Here is a 26,583-nt window from a genome sequence, read left to right as displayed (position 1 = left end):
AGCTCGGGATGTATTAGTCCTCTGACCAAGGTTCTAGTCGAGCAAAGCATATAGCTCTGAAGGTATTAGTCCTCTGACCAAGGTGCTAGTCAGGCAATTTTCAGGTGGGGTCCTGGGGTTTGGTTTTTGTTTCCTTATACAATAATGATGATTTCTCTGTTGCTTCCTCCTCAGGTCTCCGTAGGCCATCCATCAGAAGTGGATGAGATCTTTGATGCTATTTCTTACAGTAAAGGTGCATCTGTCATTCGAATGCTGCATGACTACATTGGAGATGAGGTAAGGGACAGGCAATTTTGTGGTGTGTCTGTTACAGCTTACTTTTTCTTGGCTTTTGAAGAGTAGTTTGTACCGAGGCAGGCTTGTTTTCATCTGGCTTTTCTTGGTTCTGAAACCTAGAGTTATGCTTTCACTGTGTCCCTAATATTGATTTTTGAACAACTTAAGCCCAGAAATAGAAGTGTGCCCTCTTAGACTCAGTGGTATGCAAAGAAAAGTTTTGTTTAAAGACTAGATACCTTATTGTCCCTCCAGACTGGCCCAGACTAGTGAATTATGCACTCCTATCAGCAGGTGAAGACTGAGAATTCTAAAATTCCAAATGAGCGTATAACTGCTCCATGAAGTCCCTCTCAGTCAGTATTTCTCAGTCTCCAGCAGGTGGTAGACAGCAGTCCTGTGCAGTCTAGTCAGTTGTTCTTATTTCCCCTTTGGTCCTTGGCTTAAAAAAGATAAAAATAATTTTTTCCTCTCATGGAATGAGACCTGCAGGGGTTTCTTGTACCCCTAGGGGTGTTACGCCTGGATGGTCAAATCCCTCCCTCCCATCCCCCCCCCCAGTCCTGTTTTATGAAGAATAGCAGGACTGTTTGTGTCTAGGTTTTGCCTACCTCAGTGCAGTTAAAGCACATAAGCACTGCCATACTGGGAAAAGACCAAGGGTCCATCAAGCCCAGCATCCTGTCTCCGACAGCGGCCAATAATGTTCAATGGACTTTTCCTTCAGGAATCTGTCCAACCCCCCCTTAAACTCCGTAAGGCCAGCCCCTGCCACCACATTCTCCGGAAGCAAGTTCCAGAGTCCAACTACATGCTGAGTAAAGAAAAACTTTCTCCTGTTTGTTTTAAATCTACCATATTCTAGCTTCATCTTGTGTCCCCTGGTTCTATTATTGTTTGAAAGTGTAAACAAAAGCTTCACATCTGTCTGCTCTACTCCGCTCATTATTTTGTTGACTTCTATCATATCACCCCTCAGCTGCCTTTTCTCCAAGCTGAAGAGCCCTAACCTTCTCAGCCTTTTCTCATAGGGAAGTCGTTCCATCCCTTTTATCATTTTCGTCGCCCTTCTCTGCACCTTCTCCAATTCCTTTATATCTTTTTTGAGATGCGGCGACCAGACTTGGACACAATATTCGAGGTGCAGTCGCACATGGAGCGATACAACGGCATTTTAACATCCTCGTGTTTGTTTTCCATCCCTTTCCTAATTATACTCAACATTCTGTGCGCTTTTTTGGCTACTGCAGCACACTGAGCAAAAGTTTTCAACGTCTTGTCAACGATGACTCCCAGATCCCTTTCTAGGTCTGTGACTCCTAACGCGGAACCTTGCATGACATAGCTGTAATTCAGGTTCCTCTTATCCACATGCATCACTTTGCACTTGTCAACATTGAACGTCATCTGCCACTTGGACGCCCAATCGCCCAGTCTTGCGAGGTCCTCCTGTAATCTTTCACAATCCTCCTGCGACTTGACGACCCTGAATAACTTTGTTTCATCTGTGAATTTAATTACCTCACTAGTTACTCCCATCTCTAGGTCATTTATAAATATGTTAAAATTTTATTTTATTTTTTTGTATTTGTTACATTTGTACCCCGTTCTTTCCCACTCGAGGAAGGTTGATTGCGGCTTACATAGTAAGCACAGACCCCTGAGGGACCCCTACTAACTACCCTTCTCCATTGAGAATACTGACCATTCAGTCCTACTCTCTGCTTTCTATTCATCAACCAGCTCTTAATCCATAGTAATACCCTACCTCCGATCCCATGACTCTCCAGTTTCCTCTGGAGTCTTTCATGAGGCACTTTGTCAAACGCCTTGAGTGCCTTTGGGACCTGCCTCGCTTTAAAAAAAGAAAAAGAATATGAGCTTTGCTTATCGCAGTGCTAGTCTAAAATTTGACTGTCCCAGGGAAGGCTGTAATTTATTGATTCTATTGTCTCTCCAGCTTTTTGTCAGTCCTGGTGCAGGGTTTGGCACTCTTTTTGGCAATGTATGAGCTGAGTGGAACAATGAGTACTGACAGGGTCCAGAAGTGTTTGGCCTCTCAGCGCCGGGGACTTGATGTGGCAGGAGTTTGCAAGTATTTTGGGGATGTGCAGCCTTCTAGGACAGGAGATCCGCAAGGAGCTGGATTCCGCAGGTGTTAGACATCCTCCTGACATAGCAATGATCCTGGTGATAGTGGAAACCACACCGCCACTTTGGATTCCTCCTCAACCCAGGATCATCCCCAACGGCTGGAGGCTGTGTTCCTTCTTGTAGGTCCATCGAATAGTACATTGCAGAGAAGAGGCATCAGGGGTTGATGTTTTTCCCCCAGATTTATTCTAGGTATGTACAAGATCCCTTTTGTATGAGAAAAGCTGGGAAACAGGGCAGGATATAAATAATAAATCCAATCCAGCAGCTGGTATTCAAGCATGAGCCCTCTAATTGTGTTTGCGTGGTGGTGGTGGTGGTGGTGGTGGGGGGGGGGGGGGGGGGGGGATCCTACTGCACCCAAACAGCAGCATTTAGAATGAGGAGAGGAAGAGTTTCTTGACTTTGGTTCTCTTCAGGAACAAGCTCTGGATGAGGATTCTCAAGAGTTTTCTGGGGAAGAAGCCTGATGGAAGACCCACCCCCAGGTGAGGACTCCTTGGTGTGTCCTATCTTTCACAGAGATGAACTGCAGGATGGCTTCCAATCAGATACCGCATACAGTTCAAGCTTCTCCTTCTTACCTACAAATGCACTCAGTCTGCAGCCCCTCATTACCTCTCTACCCTCATTTCCCCTTACGTTCCCGCCCGTAACCTCCGCTCACAGGACAAATCCCTCCTCTCAGTACCCTTCTCCACCACCGCCAACTCCAGGCTCCGCTCATTCTGGCTCGCCTCATCCTATGCTTGGAATAAACTTCTTGAGCCCTTACACCAAGCCCCCTCCCTACCCATCTTCAAATCCTTGCTCAAAGCCCACCTCTTCAATGTTGCTTTCGGCACCTAACCTTTATACCTTTCAGGAAATCTAGACTGCCCTATTTGACTGACTGTACATTTGTCCTTTAGATTGTAAGCTCCTTTGAGCAGGGACTGTCCTTCTATGTTAAATTGTACAGCGCTGCGTAACCCTAGTAGCGCTTTAGAAATGTCAAGTAGTAGTTGTAGCACATGTATCTTTGGTTTTGAATTTTGAGAGAGATTCCACTGCAGTGGAACCCTGCAAGGTGGATCCTTTGTTGAAAGGCATTCACAAGACCACCTAATCTTTTCCAGTGTTTCAGGGTATCAGGAACGTGATTCAGACACAGTGGAATTCCCAGATATGCCTTTAGACTGGCACATTCCATGATTAAATTGTTTCTGATCCCAGAACAGGGTAGAGCTTTTAAGACATCCTTCAGTAGATGTTGTAGTTTCTGTAGTCACTAAGAAGACTACCGTTTCTGTGGATGGGGGTATGGCTCTGAAGTGTCATTCAGACCATAGAATGGAATCCTTGGTATACTACACCTAGAGGTTACTGTTTTGGTACCTCTCATCTGTCTGGACTGGTCTTGAGGGACAATAAGGAAGGAGAAAACCTGCCCACTATGGTTTCTGATAGCTAGAGTTCAATCATTGTTTGTTTTTTCCAGTATAGTCTTGGTGCAGTAGCTGGTAGCAGATAGGTTATATAAGAAGAGCCATACTGGTTCAGACCAGTGGTTCATGTAGCCTAGTATCCTGTTTCCAACAGTGGCCAGTCCAGATCACAAGTACCTGGCAAAAAACCCAAATAGTAGCAACATTCCATGCTACAAAATCCTAGGACAAACAATCCTAGGGTAAGCAGTGACTTCCGCATGTCTAACTCGATAACAGACTATGGACTTTTTCTCCAGAAACGTGTCCAAACCTTTTTTTAAATACAGATACGCTAACCACTGTTACCACATCCTCTGGCAATGAGTTCCAGAGCTTAACTATTTGTTATGTGAAAAAATATCTCCTATTGTTTTAAATAGTTTTTCCATTTACTTTCATTGAGTGTCCCCTAGTCTTTGTACTTTTTGAAGAGTAAAACATTGATTCACTTCTTCTCATTCTCCACCACTCAGGATTTAATTCCGCTATATCTTTTTTGAGGTATGGTAACTAGAACTGAACGTAATACTCAAGTTGAGGTCGCATCTTGCGATAGAGGCATTATAGTATTCTTGGTCTTATTTACCATCTCTTTCCTTATAATTCCTAGCATCCTGTTTGCTTTTTTGGCTGCAGAAGATTTCAGCGTATTGTCTACAATGACACCTAGGTATTTTTGATTTGGGTTATTCTTGTATACAGTGCTGTGAAGTGTGGTTTTCATTTTAATCAATATTGTTGGCAATTAAACATATTTTTAAAAAGTTAAGCGAGCGAGGCTCGTTCAGCATAAGCACAGCTCAAAGAAGGGGATCCGATTGGGGCGTTGAGAGAGAATATTTCTGGAACTCTTTCAGGATCTGATTTGGGATGGAAATACTGACTCTGAGAGGGACTGCACAAGGCAGTTATAGGCTCATTTAGAATTCTAGAATTCTGTCTCAACTTGCTGGTAGGAGTACATAACCCATTAGTCTTGGCCAGTCTGGAGGGACTAAAGGAAAGCAAATTAGCAGGTAAGTTCTAATTTCTCCATTTCTCAGAACAGAGGGATTTCATGTATGATCTGTTTTGCTTTTCTGTGTCTAGGACTTCCGGAAAGGAATGAATTTATACTTGACCAAGTTTCAAGAGAAGAATGCAGCTACTGGTAATGTGAAAGGAATAACTGAGTAGAGCAGATGGATGAATTGGTTTTTCTGCTGTGTTTTGCTACTATGTTTTGTCCTGCTTGATAAGCAGGTGATGAAATGTTTTATACCAGTGGGGAGATGGGTGGGGAGTGTGTCAGTGGGGCAACATATCTCGGTGATATCCCTAGGTTTTATGTGACAGAGACAATGGCATATTACTGAGGCTGGCAGGCAGTTGTGACTGTTGTACATTTCTCCTGCAGAGGACCTGTGGAACTGCCTGCAGAAAGCCAGTGGGAAGCCCATTGCTGCTGTGATGAGCTCTTGGACCCAACAGATGGGATTTCCACTAATTTATGTGGAAGATGTGCAGGTATGTGATGGGCAGAGCAAGACCGTGACTGGAAAATGCCACATACTGCCGGAGGAGGCCTTGCTGCTCACTGCTGATTTTGTATCTCTAGTCAACATTATGAAGGCATCTTATGGAACTCTGGATTCCAGGATGCTGGAAGCTTGTGATTGATACTGCTTTTCTTTCCCTGTAGGAAGAAGGTCGGCGTGTGCTGAAATTGTCTCAGAAGAAGTTCTGCGCCAATGGACAGGATGAAGGTAATTGGACGTCTACGTGGTGCCTTGCTATTAATCATGGAGATGCTTTTTGTGAGGTATAGACAAAAATGACGACTAGAACAGGGACCTGCCATCTCTAGTTTAGAATAAGAATTCCTAGTCCCTTCCTTACATGTCTCAGGACCTTCTATAGTAAGACTTGAGGCATATGACTATCCTTGCAGGAAGCCAGGGAGTTATGGTCGACCTAATTTGAAACTGGCTATGTGAGATATAGCAAAGGGCAGTGGCTCGTGGAAGACACAATGTGTGCCCAGGATGATAGACAGTCTAGGAGGAAGAAAACAAGTGGGGGATATGCTATAAGCTTTGTCAGTTGCATGTGGCAGTCCTGGGCTCCTCTGATGGCCTGACTAGAGGTACTAGCCTGTCTGTAACCCCTGTAACACAACTTATGGCTTGATCTAGATGCTAATGTGTCTAAGAATGGACATACAGTAGACCATTTAAATACTGTGCACATTTTGGTGTGTGCTCCAGAGCAGCAGGATTTAGAAACATTTGTGTAATTTGCTTCAGAAATTCTATCATGTGGATGGGGGGGGGGGGGGGGGGGGGGTTACCTGAGTGCTTTGCAGTATATTCTGCAGTTTTGTTCTCTTCAGGCCCAGCTTTCCCTCAGTGGATGGTCCCCATCAGTATTTGTACAAGTGAAGACCCAACCTGTGCAAAGGTGAAGGCGCTGATGGACAAACCTGAAATCACTGTGGTGTTAAAAGGAACCAAACCAGAACACTGGGTAAAGGTAAGGGAGGATGGGAGTGCTTTTGAGGTGAGAATCTGGGTAGTGTTAGCACTAATCTAGTCTAGAGAACAGAGAAATAAGGGAATGGTTGGTTCCCCTTTAGATGATATTTTATTGTTAATTTAGACCATTACAAATTTGCTTTATTGGTCTGATTTATCATACCTCCTTCCCCCATATGCTTGCTAGAAAAAGGTGCAATAACAAGTAAGATAAATGAAATGCATAGTGTTGGTATTACTCTCTTGCTGGAGATCGAGTATCCTCAGACCATGCACAGAGAAGCAATGATTCTTAATCTCTTACCAGTCAGATGTGCTATCTGTTGTGTATTAAGTACATGTGTGTGTTGAGCCTCAGTGATGGTTTGAGAAGCCAGGGTGCACAGTTTCATTGGAAATGCAGGCAGGAATTGAGTGACTGTGACAGCCTGGGAATAATGCTTCAAGGCTGACTGGAGTGAAGACATGCTACATGGTTGATTTCGCAATCATTTGATTGTATTCCAGTTGAACCCAGGCACAGTGGGCTTTTATCGCACGCAATACAGTTCCTCCATGCTAGAGAGCTTGTTACCGGGAATCAGAGACCTCACCTTGCAACCTGTGGATCGTCTGGGCCTACAGAATGACCTCTTCTCACTGGTGAGCTGGTCTCCTCTTGTGTGCTTGGCTCTGACAAAAGTAGAACACTGGGAGGAAGATCCACAGCCAGATGCAGGGACTGAACCCTGCGGGAAAGGGTAGGGTCTGAAAGTCATGAGGATGGGAAAAGAAACTCCTCTACCAAGTTCAGGACTAGAGAATGACACGGGGATGGGGACGGGGACAGATTTTGTGGGGACACGGACAGATCCCACGGGACGGGGATGGGGACAGAGCCCGTGAGGATGGGGACAAATTGTCCCCGTGTCACTTTCTACTTTCAAACCTGTTAATGAACTGGATTGTTTATGTTTGATTGATGCAGACGATATATATATATATATAATATTTTTTGTAAAACAAGCAAACATGCTGGCCACAGCTAGCAAACTTTTCACGGGGGATCCTGTACATCCTGCTACCAGCACATCTTCTAAGAAGACATCTTCTATTCCAGGAGAACTAGACTGAATCCTGAGATTGTTGATGACTTCTTATTCATCTACAGATTAAAAAATCATAACAGTGCTTCATAGGGCATATTTCTCACCTCTAGGGCATACAGAATGAGTTGTATTTTGTATTCCTGGACATTTTAACAAGAGTGGATTAGGATTCCTTGGGGAAGTAGAAGTCGGCTAGTGTTGGGGTTGGAAGGGTAGAGGATGCTGGTGGTGGGAAGGTTTATTATAGTTGCTCATTCTTTTGATTCTTTTCTATTTGTAATTTATACACAACAGTTGCACAGTGTATTCCTTTTTATACTTTTAATAAAAAGATATAAATATAAAATCATAAGTGTTCGAGGCTTCTGCAGATTAGAACAGAGTCGATGGGGCCTGCGGGGATGGAACGAGGATGGAGACGGGCCCTGCGGGGACGGGGACAAATTTTATCACCGTGTCATTCTCTAGTCAGGACCTGACTGGAGGAAGAGGTGAAAGGGGAAGATGACCTGAGGTCAGGGCCCATGAGCCCTACAGGAAGGGGGAAGGAGGCCCACAGCCAATGGTGAAAGCTATGAGTCCGTGGGGAAGGAACTTTTAGCTGAGAGCAGGGACCAAAGATACGAGAGATGCAGAACTTTGCTTTCCTCCTCTCCAATCTTTTTCAAAGCCCCTTAGCTTCACTCATTCAGTCCTCTGGAATCTCATCTTATGTTTCAATATTTTTATTGGTGACAATTCCAAGGAAAAACATCCAAAACTGTGCTTATACAGGTATATATATATGAAAGTATACACATTAGAATTAAATGTTACCTTCTGTCATTAACTTTTTTAACAAGTATAACCCCACCTCCTCCCTGTAATTATTTTATACTTCCAGCTGTTTATTGATGACAAAAACTTAACACCTACAATCTTGTTCAAAATGCACTACAATAAAGCAGATTTTCAAGCCTTATGTCATCGTAATTTGGTCTTTTATCCCTTATACCCATCCCCTATCCCCCCTTCTAGAAATCCTTCCCTGTCTCCCCTCTCCTTCCTCCTCTCCCCCCCACCCCCCTAGACTTGTGTTCTTATAGTTCAGGTAGGTTCCCACCCCCCCCAGGCCCCCCAGGGAGCCATTGCAAGCCACTACTCAAGAAGAAGTACAGGAGCCCCACCAGAAACCTCATAGAGCTTTACAGTAGGTTAAGGAGCAGACTACGTCCATAAGGGCTCAGTTTGTGGATATACAAATTCCAAATTTGCAAAAAGTTCTTTTTCCTTTTCAGGGATCCCTTCGCCTCTCTGGCTTCCCAAGTTGCTAATAAGTGTACCTGATTTCTCCACTGCCAGTAAGCTGGCGGGTCCAGGGATACCCAACTTTGCAGTATATTTTCCTGGCTACTAGGCACAATTTATGACACCAAAGCCGTGCTCCTTTGGCCTGTGTACGGAATGCTGTTTGTGTATCTAATACATAGTGATCCCAGGTTCCTTCTACTGTACTCCCTAAGGTTGTAGTCATATATCCCCGGATCCGCCTCCAGAGGGCACGTACTTTCGGGCATACCCAAAAAGTGTGATATAGTGTATGGGGTGTATGGTTGCATTTGACACATCTGTCCTCATGTCTGGCGCCCATATGTGCTAACTGTTGCCTAGTCACGTAAGCTCTCATGACCACCCTATATCCACATTCCTGCAGTCTCTCATCCACCGTGAGGGACAGGATCCCCCTTAAGGTAACCCCGACATCCCAGTCCCTTAGCTGCACCCCCCCCCCCCCCAATTCCTTTTCCCATTTCTGTTTGATATTTTGAAAGTTTTGGGGGGGCCGACTCTTTCAATAATGCCCTTTTGAAGAGTCGACACTGACCTTCCGATAACCTCTAGATCTTGAAAAAACCCACGTATTTCCCCTCTAGTTATGTCGTCAGTGCTGGTTGGTTCAGACTTAAAATGTAGTGTTTAATTTGGGCGTATGCATAGCGATCTCCCCAGTTCGTACCAAGCCTATTTTGTAGGTCTGCATATTCAGTGAGGTTCCCTTCCCAACATATGTTCCACCCTTGTGATTCCCAACCTCTTCCACCTAAGAAACGTTAAATTGTCCTGATGTGGGCCAAAACTCAGATTGCCTCTTATAGATAGGAACCCAGAAACCGAGGGCTGCCCCCCTAGTGTTTTGACCAACATCTTCCATGCTTCCCTTAGTGGTTGCAATAATATACAGTGTTTGAGATATACCGGGAGCTGGCCTCACTCCTGGTGCAGCAGTGTGATGGGATCATAAGGGGAAAAGTATTCTTGTTCTATTTCTAACGTGGCCTCGCTCCTGGTGCAGCAGTGTGAAGGGATCATAAGGGGAAAGGTATTCTTGTTCTATTTCTAACGGTGTGTATTCACTCGTTTGACATACTCAGTCCCCTAAATGTCGTAATAAACACACAAAATTATATCGGTATAAGTCTGGTAATCCTAATCCCCCATATTGCCGCCCCCCCCCCCCACCAGGAAAGATGCCTGTATTCTAGGCTTCTTCTTTGCCCAACAGAAACAGCTAAGGGCCTTAGTTAACTTCTTGAGATCTTTCTGGATTATGCAGAGCGGCAGCGTTTGCAGTACATATAACCATCTAGGGAAGATTACCGTACAAATTAAAGTTGCTTCCTCGTATCCTCCATTAGAGTGTTTATATTAAGGGTATATAATTTCTTTAGGTCCATGGTCAGTCTAATTCCTAAATATTTGAAGGAGCCATCTGCCCAGCTCAGAGGGAAGTCTTGGTCCCACAGCTGCTTCACCTCCTCAGATTAGGCGAACGCCTCTGATTTTGTTAGATTTAAATTAAAACTTGCATAATCACCATATTCCTCCAGAATCTCCATTAAGGTTAAAAAGGACTCCCGAGGTTCTGTGATCATTACCAATAGGTCATCCGCGAATGCTGCTATCTTGAATTCGTATTTACCAATTTGCATCCCTTTGACCAATTGATTATCAATTATGTCATGAATCAGTGGATCTAATGTTAGTACAAATAATAATGGGGACAGCGGACAACCCTGTCTGGTACCTCTCCGTATCAGGAAGGCCTCTGATTCCATCCCGTTTGTCCAGATTTTGGCGCATGGTTCATAATATAGTGCCTTTACTGCTGACATAAATCGTCCTACAAACCCGTATCTTTTCATTGTGGCGAATAAGAATTCCCAGTGCACTTTATCGAATGCTTTTTCTGCATCGAAGCTTGTAAGTAAGTAGAGATGGTGTATCTCCCCGCCCTCTCATCTCTAAGGCTCCTAAAATTTTCCTCAAATTCTTAGTTATTACCCTCCCTTCCACAAAGCTTACCTGTGCCTCATGTATCAGTTTTGGTAATACTTTCGCCATACGATTAGCCATTATCTTTGCTAATAATTTCATTTCCACGTTTAACAGCGAGATCGGCCGGTATGACTCTGGTTTCAGTGGATCCCTGCCTGGTTTTGGAATAACTACTATTTGTGCCATAGAGAGGCCCACCGGTAGTTGTTCTGTTTCTACCATTTTATTAAAATATCTGGTAGGGTAGGTGCAATTTTTTCTCTCATTATTTTGTAAAATTCCATTCGGAGTCCATCTGGACCTGGTGCTTTAAGTAATTTCCCCCTCATTATTCCCAGGGTTACTGCCTCCTCTTGAATCGGTTGATTCAACTTTTCCCTATCCCTCTGATTTAGAACTGGTAGGCTAAGTGTATCTAAATACAGGGATCCCGGGAGGCCCTGGTCTGTCGGTTTTCCATATAGCTGCTCATAGAATCTAGCAAAGACGGCACAGATTTCTTCATCTTTCCTCACAACTTTCCCTTGTCCATCCCTCATTTGAAGGACACTTCTTTTACTCTCCTTAGATCTTGCTAGGCAAGCCAAAAGACGCCCTGCCTTACTACCAAAACGATACAGCTTGTATTTATAGTATAGTTGTGACTTGGTAGCTCTCTGATGCAGCAGCTCATTGAGTGTCATTTGCAACTCCAATAACCGACTGCGATGTGCTTCCATATGTGTCCTCCCATATTCTCCGAGGACAAGCAGGCTGCTTGTTCTCACATCTGGGTGACGTCCGCGGCAGCCCCCACCAACCGGAAGAAGCTTCGCGGGCGGTCCGCACGCAGGGCACGCCCACCGCGCATGCACGGCCGTCTTCCCACCCGTGCGTGACCGTTCCCGCCAGTCTTGTTTTTTCCGCGCTGGAGAGAGTCGTGCGTTGCCGCTCTCTCTTGTCAGCCCCGGAAAACCGTTGCGTTTTCGCGAATTTCTTATATTTTTGTTTGTTTCTGGTTCCCGCGCGTTCCGGACCCTTTTCTTTTTCTTGTTTAAAAAAAAAAAAAAAAAAGAGTGAACGCGCTTGTTTTTCCCTCGTTTTCTAGTGGGGGCGTCGCGTTGCGGCCTTGTGGCCGTGCGGTCGATTTATTTTTCGAGGTGTGATTTACCGCCACCATCGACGACTTTAATTTCGCCGACGCGATTTTTCCGTCGATGTCCTCGAAGGTCCCGAGTGGATTTAAGAAGTGTGGTCGGTGCGGCCGGCCTATCTCGCAGACCGACACCCACGCTTGGTGCCTCCAGTGCCTCGGGCCGGAGCACAATTATCAAGTTTTGCTCTTTGTGTCTTGGTCTCCGGAAACGGACTCAGGTTGCGAGGCAAGTTCTTCGGGACCGTCTTTTTGGAACTTGCGCCGGCCCCTCGACGTCGACCTCGACGGCATCGGTATCGACGGCCGGTTCTTCGGTACCAGTATCGATGTCCGTGAAATCGGCACCGATGGCATCGACCCCAGGAGCACAGGTCCCGTCGGCCCGCCGGTCCTCCGGTGCGGGTAGGGGTGAGAGGCCGCGTGGGCAATCGGCCCCGGTCACTCCCTCTGCCCATGGCCCTCGGGACCGAACCCTGTCTGACCCGGTCCCTCGAGACCGAGGGGGATCGACCTCCTCCTCCTCCATTCCACCTGGCGCCGATGACGGGCACCGCAAAAAATCAAAGAAGCACCGTCATCGGTCGCCTTCGATGCATCCGGCTCTCGGTGCCGGCGAGGAGTCGACGCCGAAGCGTCAGCGTCGAGAGGAGAGGTCCCCTTCGGTAGTGGAGGTACCGACGCGTCAGGGTCCCAGCACTTCGGTGCAGTCTCCTGGACCCGAGCAGCTTCCGGCACCGACACCTCTACCGGCCCCCCCGTCTTTCCCGACAGCGGGCCTGGACGAGTGCCTCCGAGCCATCCTTCCGGGGATCCTGGAAGGGCTGATGCGCCAGGCTGTGCCGGCGCCGGGGGTGCTTGCGCCCTCGGCGCCGTTGACTGTGGCGCCGGCGAGCTCTAGCCCGGTGCCGAGGCCTTCGACACCGCCGCCGCTTGCGGCGCCGGTCTCGACCGCCACGCAGGTGGAGTCCCTGTCGACGTCGATGGAGGGAGCTTCGTCCCCGCCGGCGCGGGAGTTCACCGCTCGACGACACCGAGGCCTCGGTGCCTCGACGTCGAGCCGGGCCCGGTTAAGGACTCAGCTACATGAGCTTATGTCCGATACCGAGGAAGAGGCCTCGTGGGGGGAAGAGGAGGACCCCAGATATTTCTCCTCAGAGGAGTCTGTGGGCCTTCCCTCTGACCCCACGCCTTCACCAGAGAGGAATCTCTCGCCTCCTGAGAGCCTCTCCTTTGCCTCCTTTGTAAGGGACATGTCCATTTGCATTCCCTTCCCCGTGGTCTCTGTGGATGAGCCGAGGGCTGAGATGCTCGAGGTTCTCGACTATCCATCACCACCTAGAGAGTCCTCCACGGTGCCGTTGCACAATGTCCTCAAAGAGACACTGCTTCGGAACTGGATGAGACCATTATCTAATCCCACCATTCCCAAGAAAGCAGAGTCCCAGTACAGAATCCACTCGGACCCAGAGTTAATGCGGCCCCAATTGCCCCATGACTCGGTGGTCGTGGATTCTGCTCTCAAGAGGGCACGGAGTTCGAGGGATACCGCCTCGGCGCCCCCGGGGCGGGAGTCTCGCACTCTGGACTCGTTTGGGAGGAAGGCCTACCAATCTTCCATGCTCGTGACCCGCATCCAATCTTACCAGCTCTACACGAGCATCCACATGCGGAACACTGTGAAGCAACTGGCGGACCTAGTTGATAAGCTCCCGCCGGAGCAGTCCAGGCCTTATCAGGAGGTGGTCAGGCAGCTGAAGGCGTGCAGAAAGTTCCTGTCCAGGGGTATCTACGACACCTGTGACGTGGCATCTCGTCCTGCGGCCCAAGGTATAGTGATGCGCAGGCTCTCATGGCTGCGTGCCTCTGACCTGGACAACCGCACCCAGCAGAGACTGGCCGACGTCCCTTGCCGGGGGGATAATATTTTTGGCGAGAAGGTTGAGCAGCTGGTGGACCAACTGCATCAGCGGGAAACCGCCCTCGACAAGCTCTCCCACCGGGTGCCTTCAGCATCCACCTCAGTAGGTGGACGTTTTTCCCGGGCCCGGCAGGCTGCGCCCTATGCTTTTGCCAAGCGTAGGTACACCCAGCCGGCCCGAAGGCCTTGTCAGGCACAGGGACAGCCCCAGCGCGCTCGTTCTCGTCAACAGCGTGCGCCTAAGCAGCCCCCTGCGCCTCCACAGCAAAAGCCGGGGACGGGCTTTTGACTGGATCCACGGGAACATAGCCGCCCTCAAAGTGTCCGTGCCGGACGATCTGCCGGTCGGAGGGAGGTTAAAATTTTTTCACCAAAGGTGGCCTCTCATAACCTCCGACCAGTGGGTTCTCCAAATAGTGCGGTGCGGATACGCCCTAAATTTGGCCTCCCTTCCACCAAATTGTCCTCCGGGAGTTCAATCCTTCAGCTCCCATCACAAGCAGGTACTTGCAGAGGAACTCTCCGCCCTTCTCAGCGCCAATGCGGTCGAGCCCGTACCACCCGGGCAGGAAGGGCAGGGATTCTATTCCAGGTACTTCCTTGTGGAAAAGAAAACAGGGGGGATGCGCCCCATCCTAGACCTGAGAGGCCTGAACAAATTCCTGGTCAAAGAAAAGTTCAGGATGCTTTCCTTGGGCACCCTTCTGCAATGATTCAGAAAAACGATTGGCTATGTTCCCTGGATTTAAAGGATGCATACACTCACATCCCGATACTGCCAGCTCACAGACAGTATCTCAGATTCCGCCTGGGCGCACGGCACTTTCAGTATTGTGTGCTGCCCTTTGGGCTTGCCTCTGCCCCACAGGTGTTTACAAAGTACCTCATGGTGGTGGCGGCGTATCTACGCAAGCTGGGAGTGCACGTGTTCCCATATCTTGACGATTGGCTGGTCAAGAACACCTTGGAGGCAGGAGCCCTCCGGTCCATGCAGTGCACTATTCATCTCCTGGAGCTGCTGGGGTTTGTGATAAATTACCCAAAGTCCCATCTCCAGCCAACCCAGTCTCTGGAATTCATAGGAGCTCTGCTGAATACCCAGACGGCTCAGGCCTTCCTTCCCGAAGCGAGGGCCAACAACCTCCTGTCCCTGGCTTCACAGACCAGAGCGTCTCAGCAGGTCACAGCTCGGCAGATGTTGAGACTTCTGGGTCATATGGCCTCCACAGTCCATGTGGCTCGTCTTCCCATGAGATCTGCTCAATGGACCCTAGCTTCCCAGTGGTTCCAAGCCACCGGGAATCTAGAGGATGTCATCCGCCTCTCCACCAGTTGCCGCACTTCACTGCTCTGGTGGACCATTCGGACCAATTTGACCCTGGGACGTCCATTCCAAATTCCACAGCCCACGAAAGTGCTGACGACTGATGCATCTCGCCTGGGGTGGGGAGCTCATGTCGATGGGCTCCACACCCAGGGTCTGTGGTCCCTCCAGGAAAAGGATCTGCAGATCAACCTCCTGGAGCTCCGAGCGATCTGGAACGCACTGAGGGCTTTCAGAGATCGGCTGTCCTGCCAAATTATCCAAATTCGGACAGACAATCAGGTTGCAATGTATTACACCAACAAGCAGAGGGGCACCGGATCTCGCCCCTTGTGTCAGGAAGCTGTCGGGATGTGGCGTTGGGCTTGCCAATTTGGCATGCTCCTCCAAGCCACATACCTGGCAGGTGTAAACAACAGTCTGGCTGACAGACTGAGCAGAGTCATGCAACCGCACGAGTGGTCGCTCCATTCCAGAGTGGTACGCAAGATCTTCCGAGAGTGGGGCACCCCCTCGGTGGACCTTTTCGCCTCTCAGACCAACCACAACCTGCCTCTGTTCTGTTCCACACTTCAGGCACACGGCAGACTAGCGTCGGATGCCTTTCTCCTTCATTGGGGGACCGGCCTCCTGTATGCTTATCCTCCCATACCTTTGGTGGGGAAGACCTTACTGAAGCTCAAGCAAGACCGCGGCACCATGATTCTGATAGCGCCTTTTTGGCCCCGTCAGATCTGGTTCCCTCTTCTTCTGGAGTTGTCCTCCGAAGAACCGTGGAGATTGGAGTGTTTTCCGACTCTCATTTCGCAGAACGACGGAGCGTTGCTGCACCCCAACCTTCAGTCCCTGGCTCTCACGGCCTGGATGTTGAGGGCGTAGACTTCACTGCGTTGGGTCTGTCTGAGGGTGTCTCCCGTGTCTTGCTTGCCTCTAGGAAGGATTCCACTAAAAAGAGTTACTTTTTCAAGTGGAGGAGGTTTGTCGTTTGGTGTGAGAGCAAGGCCCTAGAACCTCGTTCTTGCCCTGCACAGAACCTGCTTGAATACCTTCTGCACTTATCAGAGTCTGGCCTCAAGACCAACTCAGTAAGGAATCACCTTAGTGCGATTAGTGCTTACCATTATCTTGTGGAAGGTAAAGCCATCTCTGGAGAGCCTTTAGTCGTTCGATTCATGAGAGGCTTGCTTTTGTCAAAGCCCCCTATCAAGCCTCCTACAGTGTCATGGGATCTCAACGTCGTCCTCACCCAGCTGATGAAACCTCCTTTTGAGCCACTGAATACCTGCCATCTGAAGTACTTGACCTGGAAGGTCATTTTCTTGGTGGCAGTTACTTCAGCTCGTAGGGTCAGTGAGCTTCAAGCCCTGGTAGCTCATGCTCCATATACCAAATTTCATCACAACAGAGTAGTGCTCCGCACCCACCCAAAGTTCCTGCCGAAGGTAGTGTCGGAGTTCCATCTTAACCAGTCAATTGTCTTGCCAACATTCTTCCCCAGGCCTCATACCCGCCCTGCTGAACGTCAGTTGCACACATTGGACTGCAAGAGAGCATTGGCCTTCTACTTGGAGCGGACACAGCCCCACAGACAGTCCGCCCAATTGTTTGTTTCTTTCGACCCTAACAGGCTAGGTGTCGCTGTCGGGAAACACACCATCTCCAATTGGCTAGCAGATTGCATTTCCTTCACTTACGCCCAGGCTGGGCTGGCTCTTGAGGGTCATGTCACGGCTCATAGTGTTAGAGCCATGGCAGCGTCAGTGGCCCACTTGAAGTCAGCCACTATTGAAGAGATTTGCAAGGCTGCGACGTGGTCATCTGTCCACACATTCACATCACATTACTGCCTCCAGCAGGATACCCGACGCGACAGTCGGTTCGGGCAGTCGGTGCTGCAGAATCTGTTTGGGGTGTAAATCCAACTCCACCCTCCAGGACCCGCATTTGTTCTGTTCAGGCTGCACTCTCAGTTAGTTGTTCTTCGTAGGTCAATTTTCTGTTGTATCCTCGCCGTTGCGAGGTTCAGTTGACCTGGGTTCTTGTTTTGAGTGAGCCTGAGAGCTAGGGATACCCCAGTCGTGAGAACAAGCAGCCTGCTTGTCCTCGGAGAAAGTGAATGATACATACCTGTAGCAGGTGTTCTCCGAGGACAGCAGGCTGATTGTTCTCACCTACCCTCCCTCCTCCCCTTTGGAGTTGCGTTTTCATCATTTTTGCTTGTCATTCAACTGGCGGGAACGGTCGCGCACGGGCGGGAAGACGGCCGCGCAAGCGCGGTGGGCGTGCCCTGCGTGCGGACCGCCCGCGAAGCTTCTTCCGGTTGGTGGGGGCTGCCGCGGACGTCACCCAGTCGTGAGAACAATCAGCCTGCTGTCCTCGGAGAACACCTGCTACAGGTATGTTTCATTCACTTTACTGGCGCGCCTTACATATCATGGAGCTCAGTCTTAGTATCTCTCTATTACGGGCCGCTCTAACATAGTGTGAGTAACTTATGATTTCACCGCGAAGTACCGCTTTGCTGCGTCCCAGAACAAAAATGGGTCCTCCACATGCTCCTTATTTAGGGTCTCATATTCATCCCAACGCTCCTTAAGCTTTTCTCCAAACACCCTATCTCTGAACAACTCCAATGGGAACTGCCAGGAATTTTGCTTAAAAGTTCCTTTGGGGTAAATTCCATTCTAGACATACCCACGCATGGTCTGAAATCGTGTATGGTCCTATGGTGAGGAGATAGTCTATTCTGGCTTGTGACGCATGTGCTCGAGAATGGTGAGTGTAATCCTGTTCTGTGGGGTGAAGCATCCGCCAGATATCTGTCAGGTCTAACATCTGCCCCAATCTTTTCATTCCCCGGCTGGACGCCACCATATCTCTCCTCTGTCCCTGTGAGCTATCCAGCAATGGCTCCCACACTGTGTTAAAATCCCTGCCAACTATTATTTGTGCCCTAGGGTAACCAAGCAGCTTGACCTATCACCGAATTGTAGAATTTTTTTATTGGAATCTCATCTTAATTTGATGCTGCTGATATTCTTCTTTTTCCTACTAATCCCTTCTCTCCCAACGTAACCCCTCTCTAGATCTGTCTTGACAGAGTGGACGCTTGGTTAAGAGAGCATTAACTTGTTCTTAACAAAGAAATAAGTTACTTGCTGGTTCACTGGCACCTTGCCACAACCCTCTGTTCTGTTGACACTTTTTTTGTTCTTTAGTTAGCCCAGTACTTAGCTTCCGTTATCTTGGAGTCATTTGGGATTCCGCCTTATTTGTTCCACAGATTTCCAACCTGACCAAATCTTGTTTCCTTGCTTTACACCAGTTACAAACCATTCACCTCCTCTTTAATCACAATAATTTCCATGTCTTTATACTCTCATTTGTCATATCCAAATTAGACTATCGTAATAAATTATTTACTCATGCTTGCCTTGGTATACCTTAAAAAAACTCCAAATGCTACAAAACACAGCAATCGGGCTCCTCTGCCATACCTGCTGCACAGATCATGTAATGCATTTGCTCAAAACCCATCATTAGTTACCAGTAAAACAAAGGATTATTTACAATGTTGCAGTACTCACTTTTAAGGCTTTCTGATTCGGTACTCCAGATTATCTGTCCTACCTTACCGTACCTTATTGCCGTAGTAGAGTCCTACGTTCCATTAACGACCACCACTTAATTTTGCCAAACCTGAAAGCAACAAAACTCAAATCCACTAGACATCACTGTTTTTTTAGTTTCTAGCACCTTTTATTTGTCACAACCATCTCCTTTTACTTCGTGGTAACTTGTCTTTTAAGAACTTCAAGGTCGATCTCAAAACCTGGTTGTTCACTGAAGCATTTAATACCTCTAACTGACCTCCAGCATTGTCTGACTCCGGCCCTCTAGGACTGCCTCTCACCCTGCCCTCCTTCTGTAGTTACCTATCGTCTCCTTTTCTGTTCTTCATGTGATTGAGCTCTGTCCTTTTTTTAATGGCGTCCCTTTCTTACTATATTTTTAGCCTGTAAACCACTCTGCTCTGTATGTCAGTTTGAGCAGTATAGTAAATTTTAATAAACTATTAACTGTAAACCAACTGAAGCAGGGACCCAGTTAGGTTGATGATGGGAGTAGAGTGGAAGGACACAGGTGGTGCTATATCAGAGCAGCAAGTAGAGCCCTCTCCAAATGCACTGTGGATGCGCTGAAGTGCCTTTTGGGTGTCTGTAATCTCATTTCCAGTACACAATCATGTGGTTGTCACTGATTAGTTGTACCACTGAATTTTCTGAGCTTATTTATGTACTGTAGCTGTTTTTGGTTTGAAGATCAGGTGAATTTTAATTCTCTTTCTTGTTCCTATCGTATTTCCTTTCTCCTCCCTAGGCCCGAGCTGGGATCATTAATACGGTAGAAGTTTTGAAAGTCATGGAGGCTTTTGTGAATGAGCCCAACTATACAGTGTGGAGTGACCTGAGCTGTAACCTGGGGATCCTTTCCACACTCCTCTCCCATACAGAGTTCCAGGAGGAAATTCAGTTGTTCATAAAAGACATCTTTTCCCCTATAGGACAGAAGCTAGGCTGGGATCCCAAGCCTGGAGAAGGTAGGTGACAGTAATCAATTTTGAAAATCTGTTGTTTGAAAGTGAATACTACAGTTGATGTAATTAAACTACATTCTTCCGTCAGGGCACCTGGATGCACTTTTGAGGGCCCTGGTACTGGGCAAGCTAGGGAAAGCAGGCTATCAGCCTATGCTTGAGGAGGCCCGACGCCGTTTTAAGGACCACGTGGAAGGAAAGCAGCCTCTCCTAGCAGACCTAAGGAGTGCGGTGAGATTCTCTCCTCCATATTTCAGTAGAGCAACTGCTTCCAATCCTGTGTGCTTCAGAAATCTGCAGTGTGTTCTTGAAGAGTTTTTCAACTGCAGCCTCCATGTGTGAGGAAGGAATGCTCTCAATTTTAAGAGCAGAGTCCTCAAGTCTCTTGCAATTTGGGCTTTCACCTGCAAAATCGTGGGAACCAGAAGCCAGGCTGGGCAGCTGCTTTGCTTTTTCCTGATCCTTCTGATGCTTGCTGAGGCCCTTCCCCTTCCCAACTACACCCAACAGCCTTCTCACCACCTACTGTACTGCTCAGGCTTGGAGTAGAGGGCTGCACGAGATCGGGGACAGCGGGAATCCCACAGGGATCCCCTCCAGGTCCACAGGGATCCTGTGGGGATGGACCCGGGTCCTGCTTGGAACCACACAATTGAACTGACCTATGGTTTCCCTTCCCCCACATACCTGAAGTCATCCTGTTGGTCTAGTGGCTTGCTTCGGGGCAGGAAAGATCTCCACTCTTTCCTGCCTGCTGACGCCTCTTGTTTACAATGGCTGAAATCTCGCAAGGTCTCCACTTGAAGTCTCGGCAGCCATTTTAAAAAAGTGGCGGCAGCAAGACGGATCTGCGGCAGTGGGCAGGAAAAAATGGGGATCTTTTCTGCCCCGAAGCAAGCCACTAGACCACCAGAGTGACCAGGTATGTGCGGGGAGGGCACCCAGGGCTGGAGGGGAGGTGGATGCAGTGTGTGGGTGCAGGGAGGAGAGAAATAAAATGGGACAAGGAGGTTAGTTTGACAACAGGAGATGGTACGAGGCTGTGTGGTCCAATGGGTTGAAGCCAGTAAGTAGGCAGAGATTACCACCACATTGGTTCACCCAAAACAATAGCAAAAACTGGTGAAAACAATAGCAGAAGATTTTTAGAAATAAGGAACTGCCTATGCGTGGTTCATCTGTAAAAAGTCAAAAACTATTCCAGTTGGTAGGTAGTGCTTTAAAAGGTGGAGGACAAAAGTTCTTTTTTTTTTTTACTTGACAGCTTTTGAAATTATTTGAAAGCTTCCCATATATAAATATGAAATATTTATTGAATATCACTAAAACAGCTTCAAAAATTATTGCTGTTAGAAACATCACTAATAAAGGCTGTGTGTTGTGCTCATTTTTTTTTACACTGTTCTGTACAATACAGTAACATATGGCCAAATTTCAGTGAGGATATCTGTTTACTGATGGGTTCATCTTAACTGTTGTAATTTATCTTGGGAAGCCTAGTGTTAAAGATTGGAAGTAAAATTAAACTTTCCTTTCATTGGGGCACATGGAATCACATCTTTACCTCATGTCTTTTGTACAAATTGATTATTTTGGTTTGAGCATGTTTCAGGAACAAGTGGTTTTCATAAGTCAAAATAATAAAAATATTTCATGCAGATCTCTTTCTTGGGTGGGTGGGGGGAACAAGGCGACTGCAGTGTGGCAGGGGTTGGGGGGGGGGGGCTGGGATGGAGGAGGTTACTTGTGGCAGGGGAACAGGATGGGTTGGATTTCTGTCTCCATGCAACTCTCTAGCTTGGAGTAACATAGTAACATAGTAGATGACGGCAGAAAAAGACCTGCACGGTCCATCCAGTCTGCCCAAGAAGATAAATTCATATGTGCTACTTTTTTATTTGTACTGTCCTCTTCAGTGCAAAGACCGTATAAGTCTGGCCGGCCCTATCCCCGCCTCCCAACCACCAGCTCTGGCACAGACCGTATAAGTCTGCCCAGCACTATCCCTGCCTCCCAACCACCAGCCCCAGCACAGACCGTATATGTCTGCCCAGCACTAGCCCCGCCTCCCAACCACCAGCTCTGCCACCCATTCTAGGCTAAGCTCCTGAGGATCCCTTCCTTCTGCACAGGATTCCTTTGTTTATCCCACGCATGTTTGAATTCCGTTACCGTTTTCATCTCCACCACCTCCCGCGGGAGGGCATTCCAAGCATCCACCACCCTCTCCGTGAAAAAATACTTCCTGACATTCTTCTTGAGTCTGCCCCCCTTCAATCTCATTTCATGCCCTCTCGTTCTACCGCCTTCCCATCTCCGGAAAAGGTTTGTTTACGGATTAATACCTTTCAAATATTTGAACGTCTGTATCATATCTCCTCTCTTCCAGCGTATACATGTTGAGGTTCATAAGCCTGTCCCTATATTTTTTGTGTTCAAGACTGCTTACCACTTGAAGGAGGAGGAAGTGTCAGTGCATTGAGCTGCTGCTGCTGCTACCACCATCTACCTTTTGCCATGAAGCTCAGTCCTCGCTGTTAACTCATATGGCACTAGTAGCTTGATGTGTTGCTGCTGATCAGGCCTGTAGCAGAAAATAGCAGAAAACAAAAGGGGAAGAAGAATTAAAAGGATCAGAGTGGGGACTGGTGGGATGTGATTTGGGACTTGGGCATATGAGTGGTTGGGAAGATGAATGGGAAATGGGACTGGGACTTGATATACTTGCTTTCTGAGGTTTTTGCAACTACATTCAAAGCAGTTTACATATATTCAGGTACTTATTTTGTACCAGGGGCAATGGAGGGTTAAGTGACTTGCCCAGAGTCGGAAAGAGCTGCAATAGGAATCGAACTCAGTTCCCCAGGATCAAGGTCCACTGCATTAACCACTAGGCTACTCCTCCACTCCACTGAAAAGAAACCAGGAGGCATATGAGGAGGGAACTGATAGGGGGAGAGAGACTAGTTGTGTGAAAGCACCAGTCTCTATTGAATGAGAATGGGGTGATGTGCATATATGTGCATATATGAAAAATGGCATAAAGAGAAGATTTTGCCTTTGAAATTTGCACTGGAAAGTGTGTCAGCAGAAACTTGCGCATATTCTTTCTTAGTTTACCCATAAAAAATGTGTAGCTTTGAAAATGCAAGATGTTCTTCAGTACTGCTTCCCCTGTCTTAATTCCATCCTGTGGGCGAGTCTGTGGTATTGACCCTGTGCATACTCTTATCCAGAGCAAGGGAACACTGTTTTCAGACATCCTGTAAACTTGAGTAAATAGATTTGAGATTTGCTTTCTCCTTGTGTAGTAAATTTATGCAAGTATGTAATATAATTACCACAGAATTAACCTTTTGGCTGCTACAGGAATCCAAAGGCAGTGTTGCTTTGATCCTCTTTGGTGACCATGACTGAACATGTGTGTGTCGTCTTGTCAAACAGATCTGATCTAGTTCTTTGACTGGGTGACAAGATTGTTGGATTGGGAGAAAGCATTAGATGCATTGTACTTAGATTTCAGCAAGGCTTTTGAAAAGTTCTGCATAGGTTATGTTATAGGTTATGATCGGCCCTGATATTGGCCCTAAAGTGATTGGGGCTAGAAACTGGTTGAATGGGAAGTGACAAAGGGTAATGGTAACTGATGGGGGGACCACTCTGGTGTAATCTGTTGTGCCACAGGGATCAGTCCTTGGTTCAATTTTTTTAATTTTATTTTTTATTCAAACCGGCAATTAAATGACCACCGACAGCAGTAAACATTTATTTACAACTTTTCCATGCTTCAGTGCTTTTAGCACCCCAGAAAATCTCTTAACATTACCCACTGATAGAGATAAAAGTAAAAACAAATAAGAAAATGGACAAACATCAGCAGGGAGAGATGTACTTAAAAACAATATCCTGTTTTCCTCTAATAACCCATATCTGTCCATTTACCCACTGTAGGGGCTGTATCAGATTCCAGTTTGGAGTAATTGCCATTTTAGCTGCTAAGAGCAAGTTAAGAATTAACTTAGACTTTTGGACGGGGACTTTCAGGTTAAGACAAATACCCAATATATATCCATCATTATTATTTTCTGTGACATCTGTCAGATGTTTGATCTCCAATCGCACACCCCTCTCCCTGAATTTTTAAATTAAATCATGTGTGGTAGGAGTGTGGCCAAAGGTACCTTTAGCTTCAGATCCTTTGAAGTGGAGGAGTAGCCTAGTGGTTAGTGCAGTGGACTTTGATCCTGGGGAACTGGGTTCAGTTCCCACTGCAGCTCCTTGTGACTCTGGGCAAGTCACTTAACCCTCCATTGTCCCAGGTACAAATAAGTACCTGTATATAATGTAAACCGCTTTGAATGTAGTTGGAAAAACTACTACTACTACTATTTATCATTTCTATAGCGCTACAAGGCATACGCAGCGCTGTACACCATACACAAAAAGACAGTCCCTGCTCAAAGAGCTTACAGTCTAGATAAGACAGAATAATTAAGGGTAAGGGAATAAATAGGTGAGGTTAAAGGACAGGGCAAGTGAGTAGTGGTTAGGAGTCACAAGCAGTGGTAAAGAGGTGGGCTTTAAGTTTGGATTTGAAAACGGCCAAAGACGGGGCTAGACGCACAGGCTCAGGAAGTCTATTCCAGGCGTGAGGTGCAGCAAGACAAAAGGAATGGAGTCTAGAATTAGCAGTAGAGGAGAAGGGGACGGATAAGAGAGATTTATCTACAGAATGGAGTACCCGAGGGGGGGCGTAGGGAGAGACGAGAGTGGAGAGGTACTGGGGAGCGGCAGAGTGAATACACTTATAGGTCAATAAGAGAAGCTTGAAATGAATATGGAAACGGATAGCGAGCCAGTTAAGTGACTTAAGGAGGGGGCTAATGTGAGCATAGCGACTTTGGCGGAAAATGAGTCGCGCAGCAGAGTTTTGGACTGATTGAAGAGGAGAGAGATGGCTAAGAGGGGGGCCGGTGAGAAGTAGGTTACAATAATCAAGACGAGAGGTGGTAAGAGTGTGGACATGGGTTCTGGTAGAGTGCTCAGAGATGAAAAACCACAGAAAGGCGGTATATTAAGTCCCATTCCCTTTCCCCCTTTCCCTTCTGCATCTGTTATTCATAGATTGTTCTGTCCTAAAAGCTAGAAAGTAAGAAACATGAAGGCAGATAGACCATATGGCCTTACTCGGTCTTCCCTTCCATGCCATCTTCTATCCTTTCTTCTCTCTTAGGCTGGGACAAGTACATAGAATTTCTTTCTTGAATTCAGATAGTTTCTTCACCTCCACCGTGAGACCATTCCACAAATTCACCACCCTTTTCATGAAGGAGTATTTCCTTAGTTTACTTCTGAATCTATTCCCTTTCACCTTCATCCTATGCTCCCTTGCAGTTGAAAGAGGCTTGCCTCCTGTGCATTAATATCATGTAGGAATTTAAAAGTCTCTTATCATACCTCCCTTCTTCCTCCTTTCTTCCAAAGTATACATATTGAGGTCTTTGTCTCTATATGACAAAAACCGTTGGCTATTTTAGAAGCAGCCCTCTGGACCAACTCCATCCTGTTTATATCTTTTTGAAGGTGCAGTCTCCAGAATTGTATACAGTATTCTAAATGAAGCTGAGTCAGGGGGTCACATACGTTGAGACGTTGAGAAACTGAGCTCCGTGCGCATCTCCCAAAAACCGGAGGAATATTAGCAATATAGCCGACCCCACGAGCAGACCGAATAAATACACGATCTTGAATTACTCACTTGGCTATGTATCTGGGAAAGTGATTTCAGAAGGCAGAAATGGCGGCGAAATCGATCCGGAAAGAAAGAGAGAAACTGAGGCCGGTGGCGCACAAAATGGCTGAACCCAATAGCCCGGGAGACTCAACGGCTGGATCAGCATGGGTAGCAGAAATTACAGCTGAGATTAAAGCGGTGGTGGAAGCAGCACTGGACAGTAAATTGCAACAGCTTTTTGACCAGGAAGCACATGAGAGGCTGGATTCGATAAGTCTGGAGCTTGATGCTGGATTACAGTGTACCTCGGAACAGGAAGACCACACTACGACGATGCGGGCTGACCATAAGGCCTTAGAACAGAAAGCTAAGCTGGAAGATCTTGAAAACCGTAGTAGAAGAAACAATTTGAGACTGGTGGGGCTACCAGAAGGAATTCTTGATAAGGACTTACCAACGTTTCTGGAAGAATGGCTACCAAAGGAATTACAGATCGAGAAACGACTGGAGAACCTTTGCATAGAACGGGCACATCGGATTGGACCGAATCGGCCCTCCATGACTCGACTGAGAGTAGTAATATTCAAAAGTATGAACTTCCGACATAAACAGCAAATACTAGCGGGGATCAGAAAAGGACATCAACTCCTGTATCAAGGACAAAAGGTACTGTGCTTTCAGGACTATTCTCAGCATGTACAGCTGCTCAGGAAAACATTTTCGCCAATTTGCACAGAGCTGTACAAGAAGAATATTAAGTTTGCGCTGTTATATCCAGCTAAACTTAAAGTAACAGACAATGGCACCACTAAGATATTTGATCAGGTGACGGAGGCTAGGAAATATTTACAGCAAATAAACGGGACACAAACAGAGGAGGACAGAAGATCAGAAAGCTGAACTTCTGGGAAAGAACATGTAAAGTCTAACTGAAAGCAGTTAAAATAGTGGTGAAAGGTAGCTGACATGAGGATAATAGAATTGCTTTATGATGTGAGTAAGACCTGATTGAATATATAAGGATGGGAGGCTATGATAGAATGATGATTGATGGGAA

The 26,583-nt window shown here is 47.0% G+C and overlaps 1 protein-coding gene across 2 annotated transcripts in view; it reads left to right on the top strand.

Moving 5' to 3' along the window:
* NPEPPS (aminopeptidase puromycin sensitive) overlaps positions 1-26,583 on the top strand; it is a 216,894-nt gene that overhangs the window by 151,295 nt on the left and 39,016 nt on the right. For both annotated transcript variants that reach the window (XM_030220856.1, XM_030220857.1), the window contains 8 exons: positions 175-279; positions 4,992-5,052; positions 5,299-5,408; positions 5,584-5,647; positions 6,274-6,413; positions 6,923-7,057; positions 19,576-19,795; positions 19,881-20,023. In XM_030220856.1, the coding sequence (XP_030076716.1) occupies positions 175-279; positions 4,992-5,052; positions 5,299-5,408; positions 5,584-5,647; positions 6,274-6,413; positions 6,923-7,057; positions 19,576-19,795; positions 19,881-20,023 (978 nt within the window). The remainder of the gene's footprint in view (positions 1-174; positions 280-4,991; positions 5,053-5,298; positions 5,409-5,583; positions 5,648-6,273; positions 6,414-6,922; positions 7,058-19,575; positions 19,796-19,880; positions 20,024-26,583) is intronic.

Source organism: Microcaecilia unicolor, chromosome 12 (assembly GCF_901765095.1).
Source record: "Microcaecilia unicolor chromosome 12, aMicUni1.1, whole genome shotgun sequence".
Lineage (NCBI taxonomy): Eukaryota > Metazoa > Chordata > Amphibia > Gymnophiona > Siphonopidae > Microcaecilia > Microcaecilia unicolor.
This window is presented reverse-complemented; position numbering and strand designations above follow the sequence as displayed.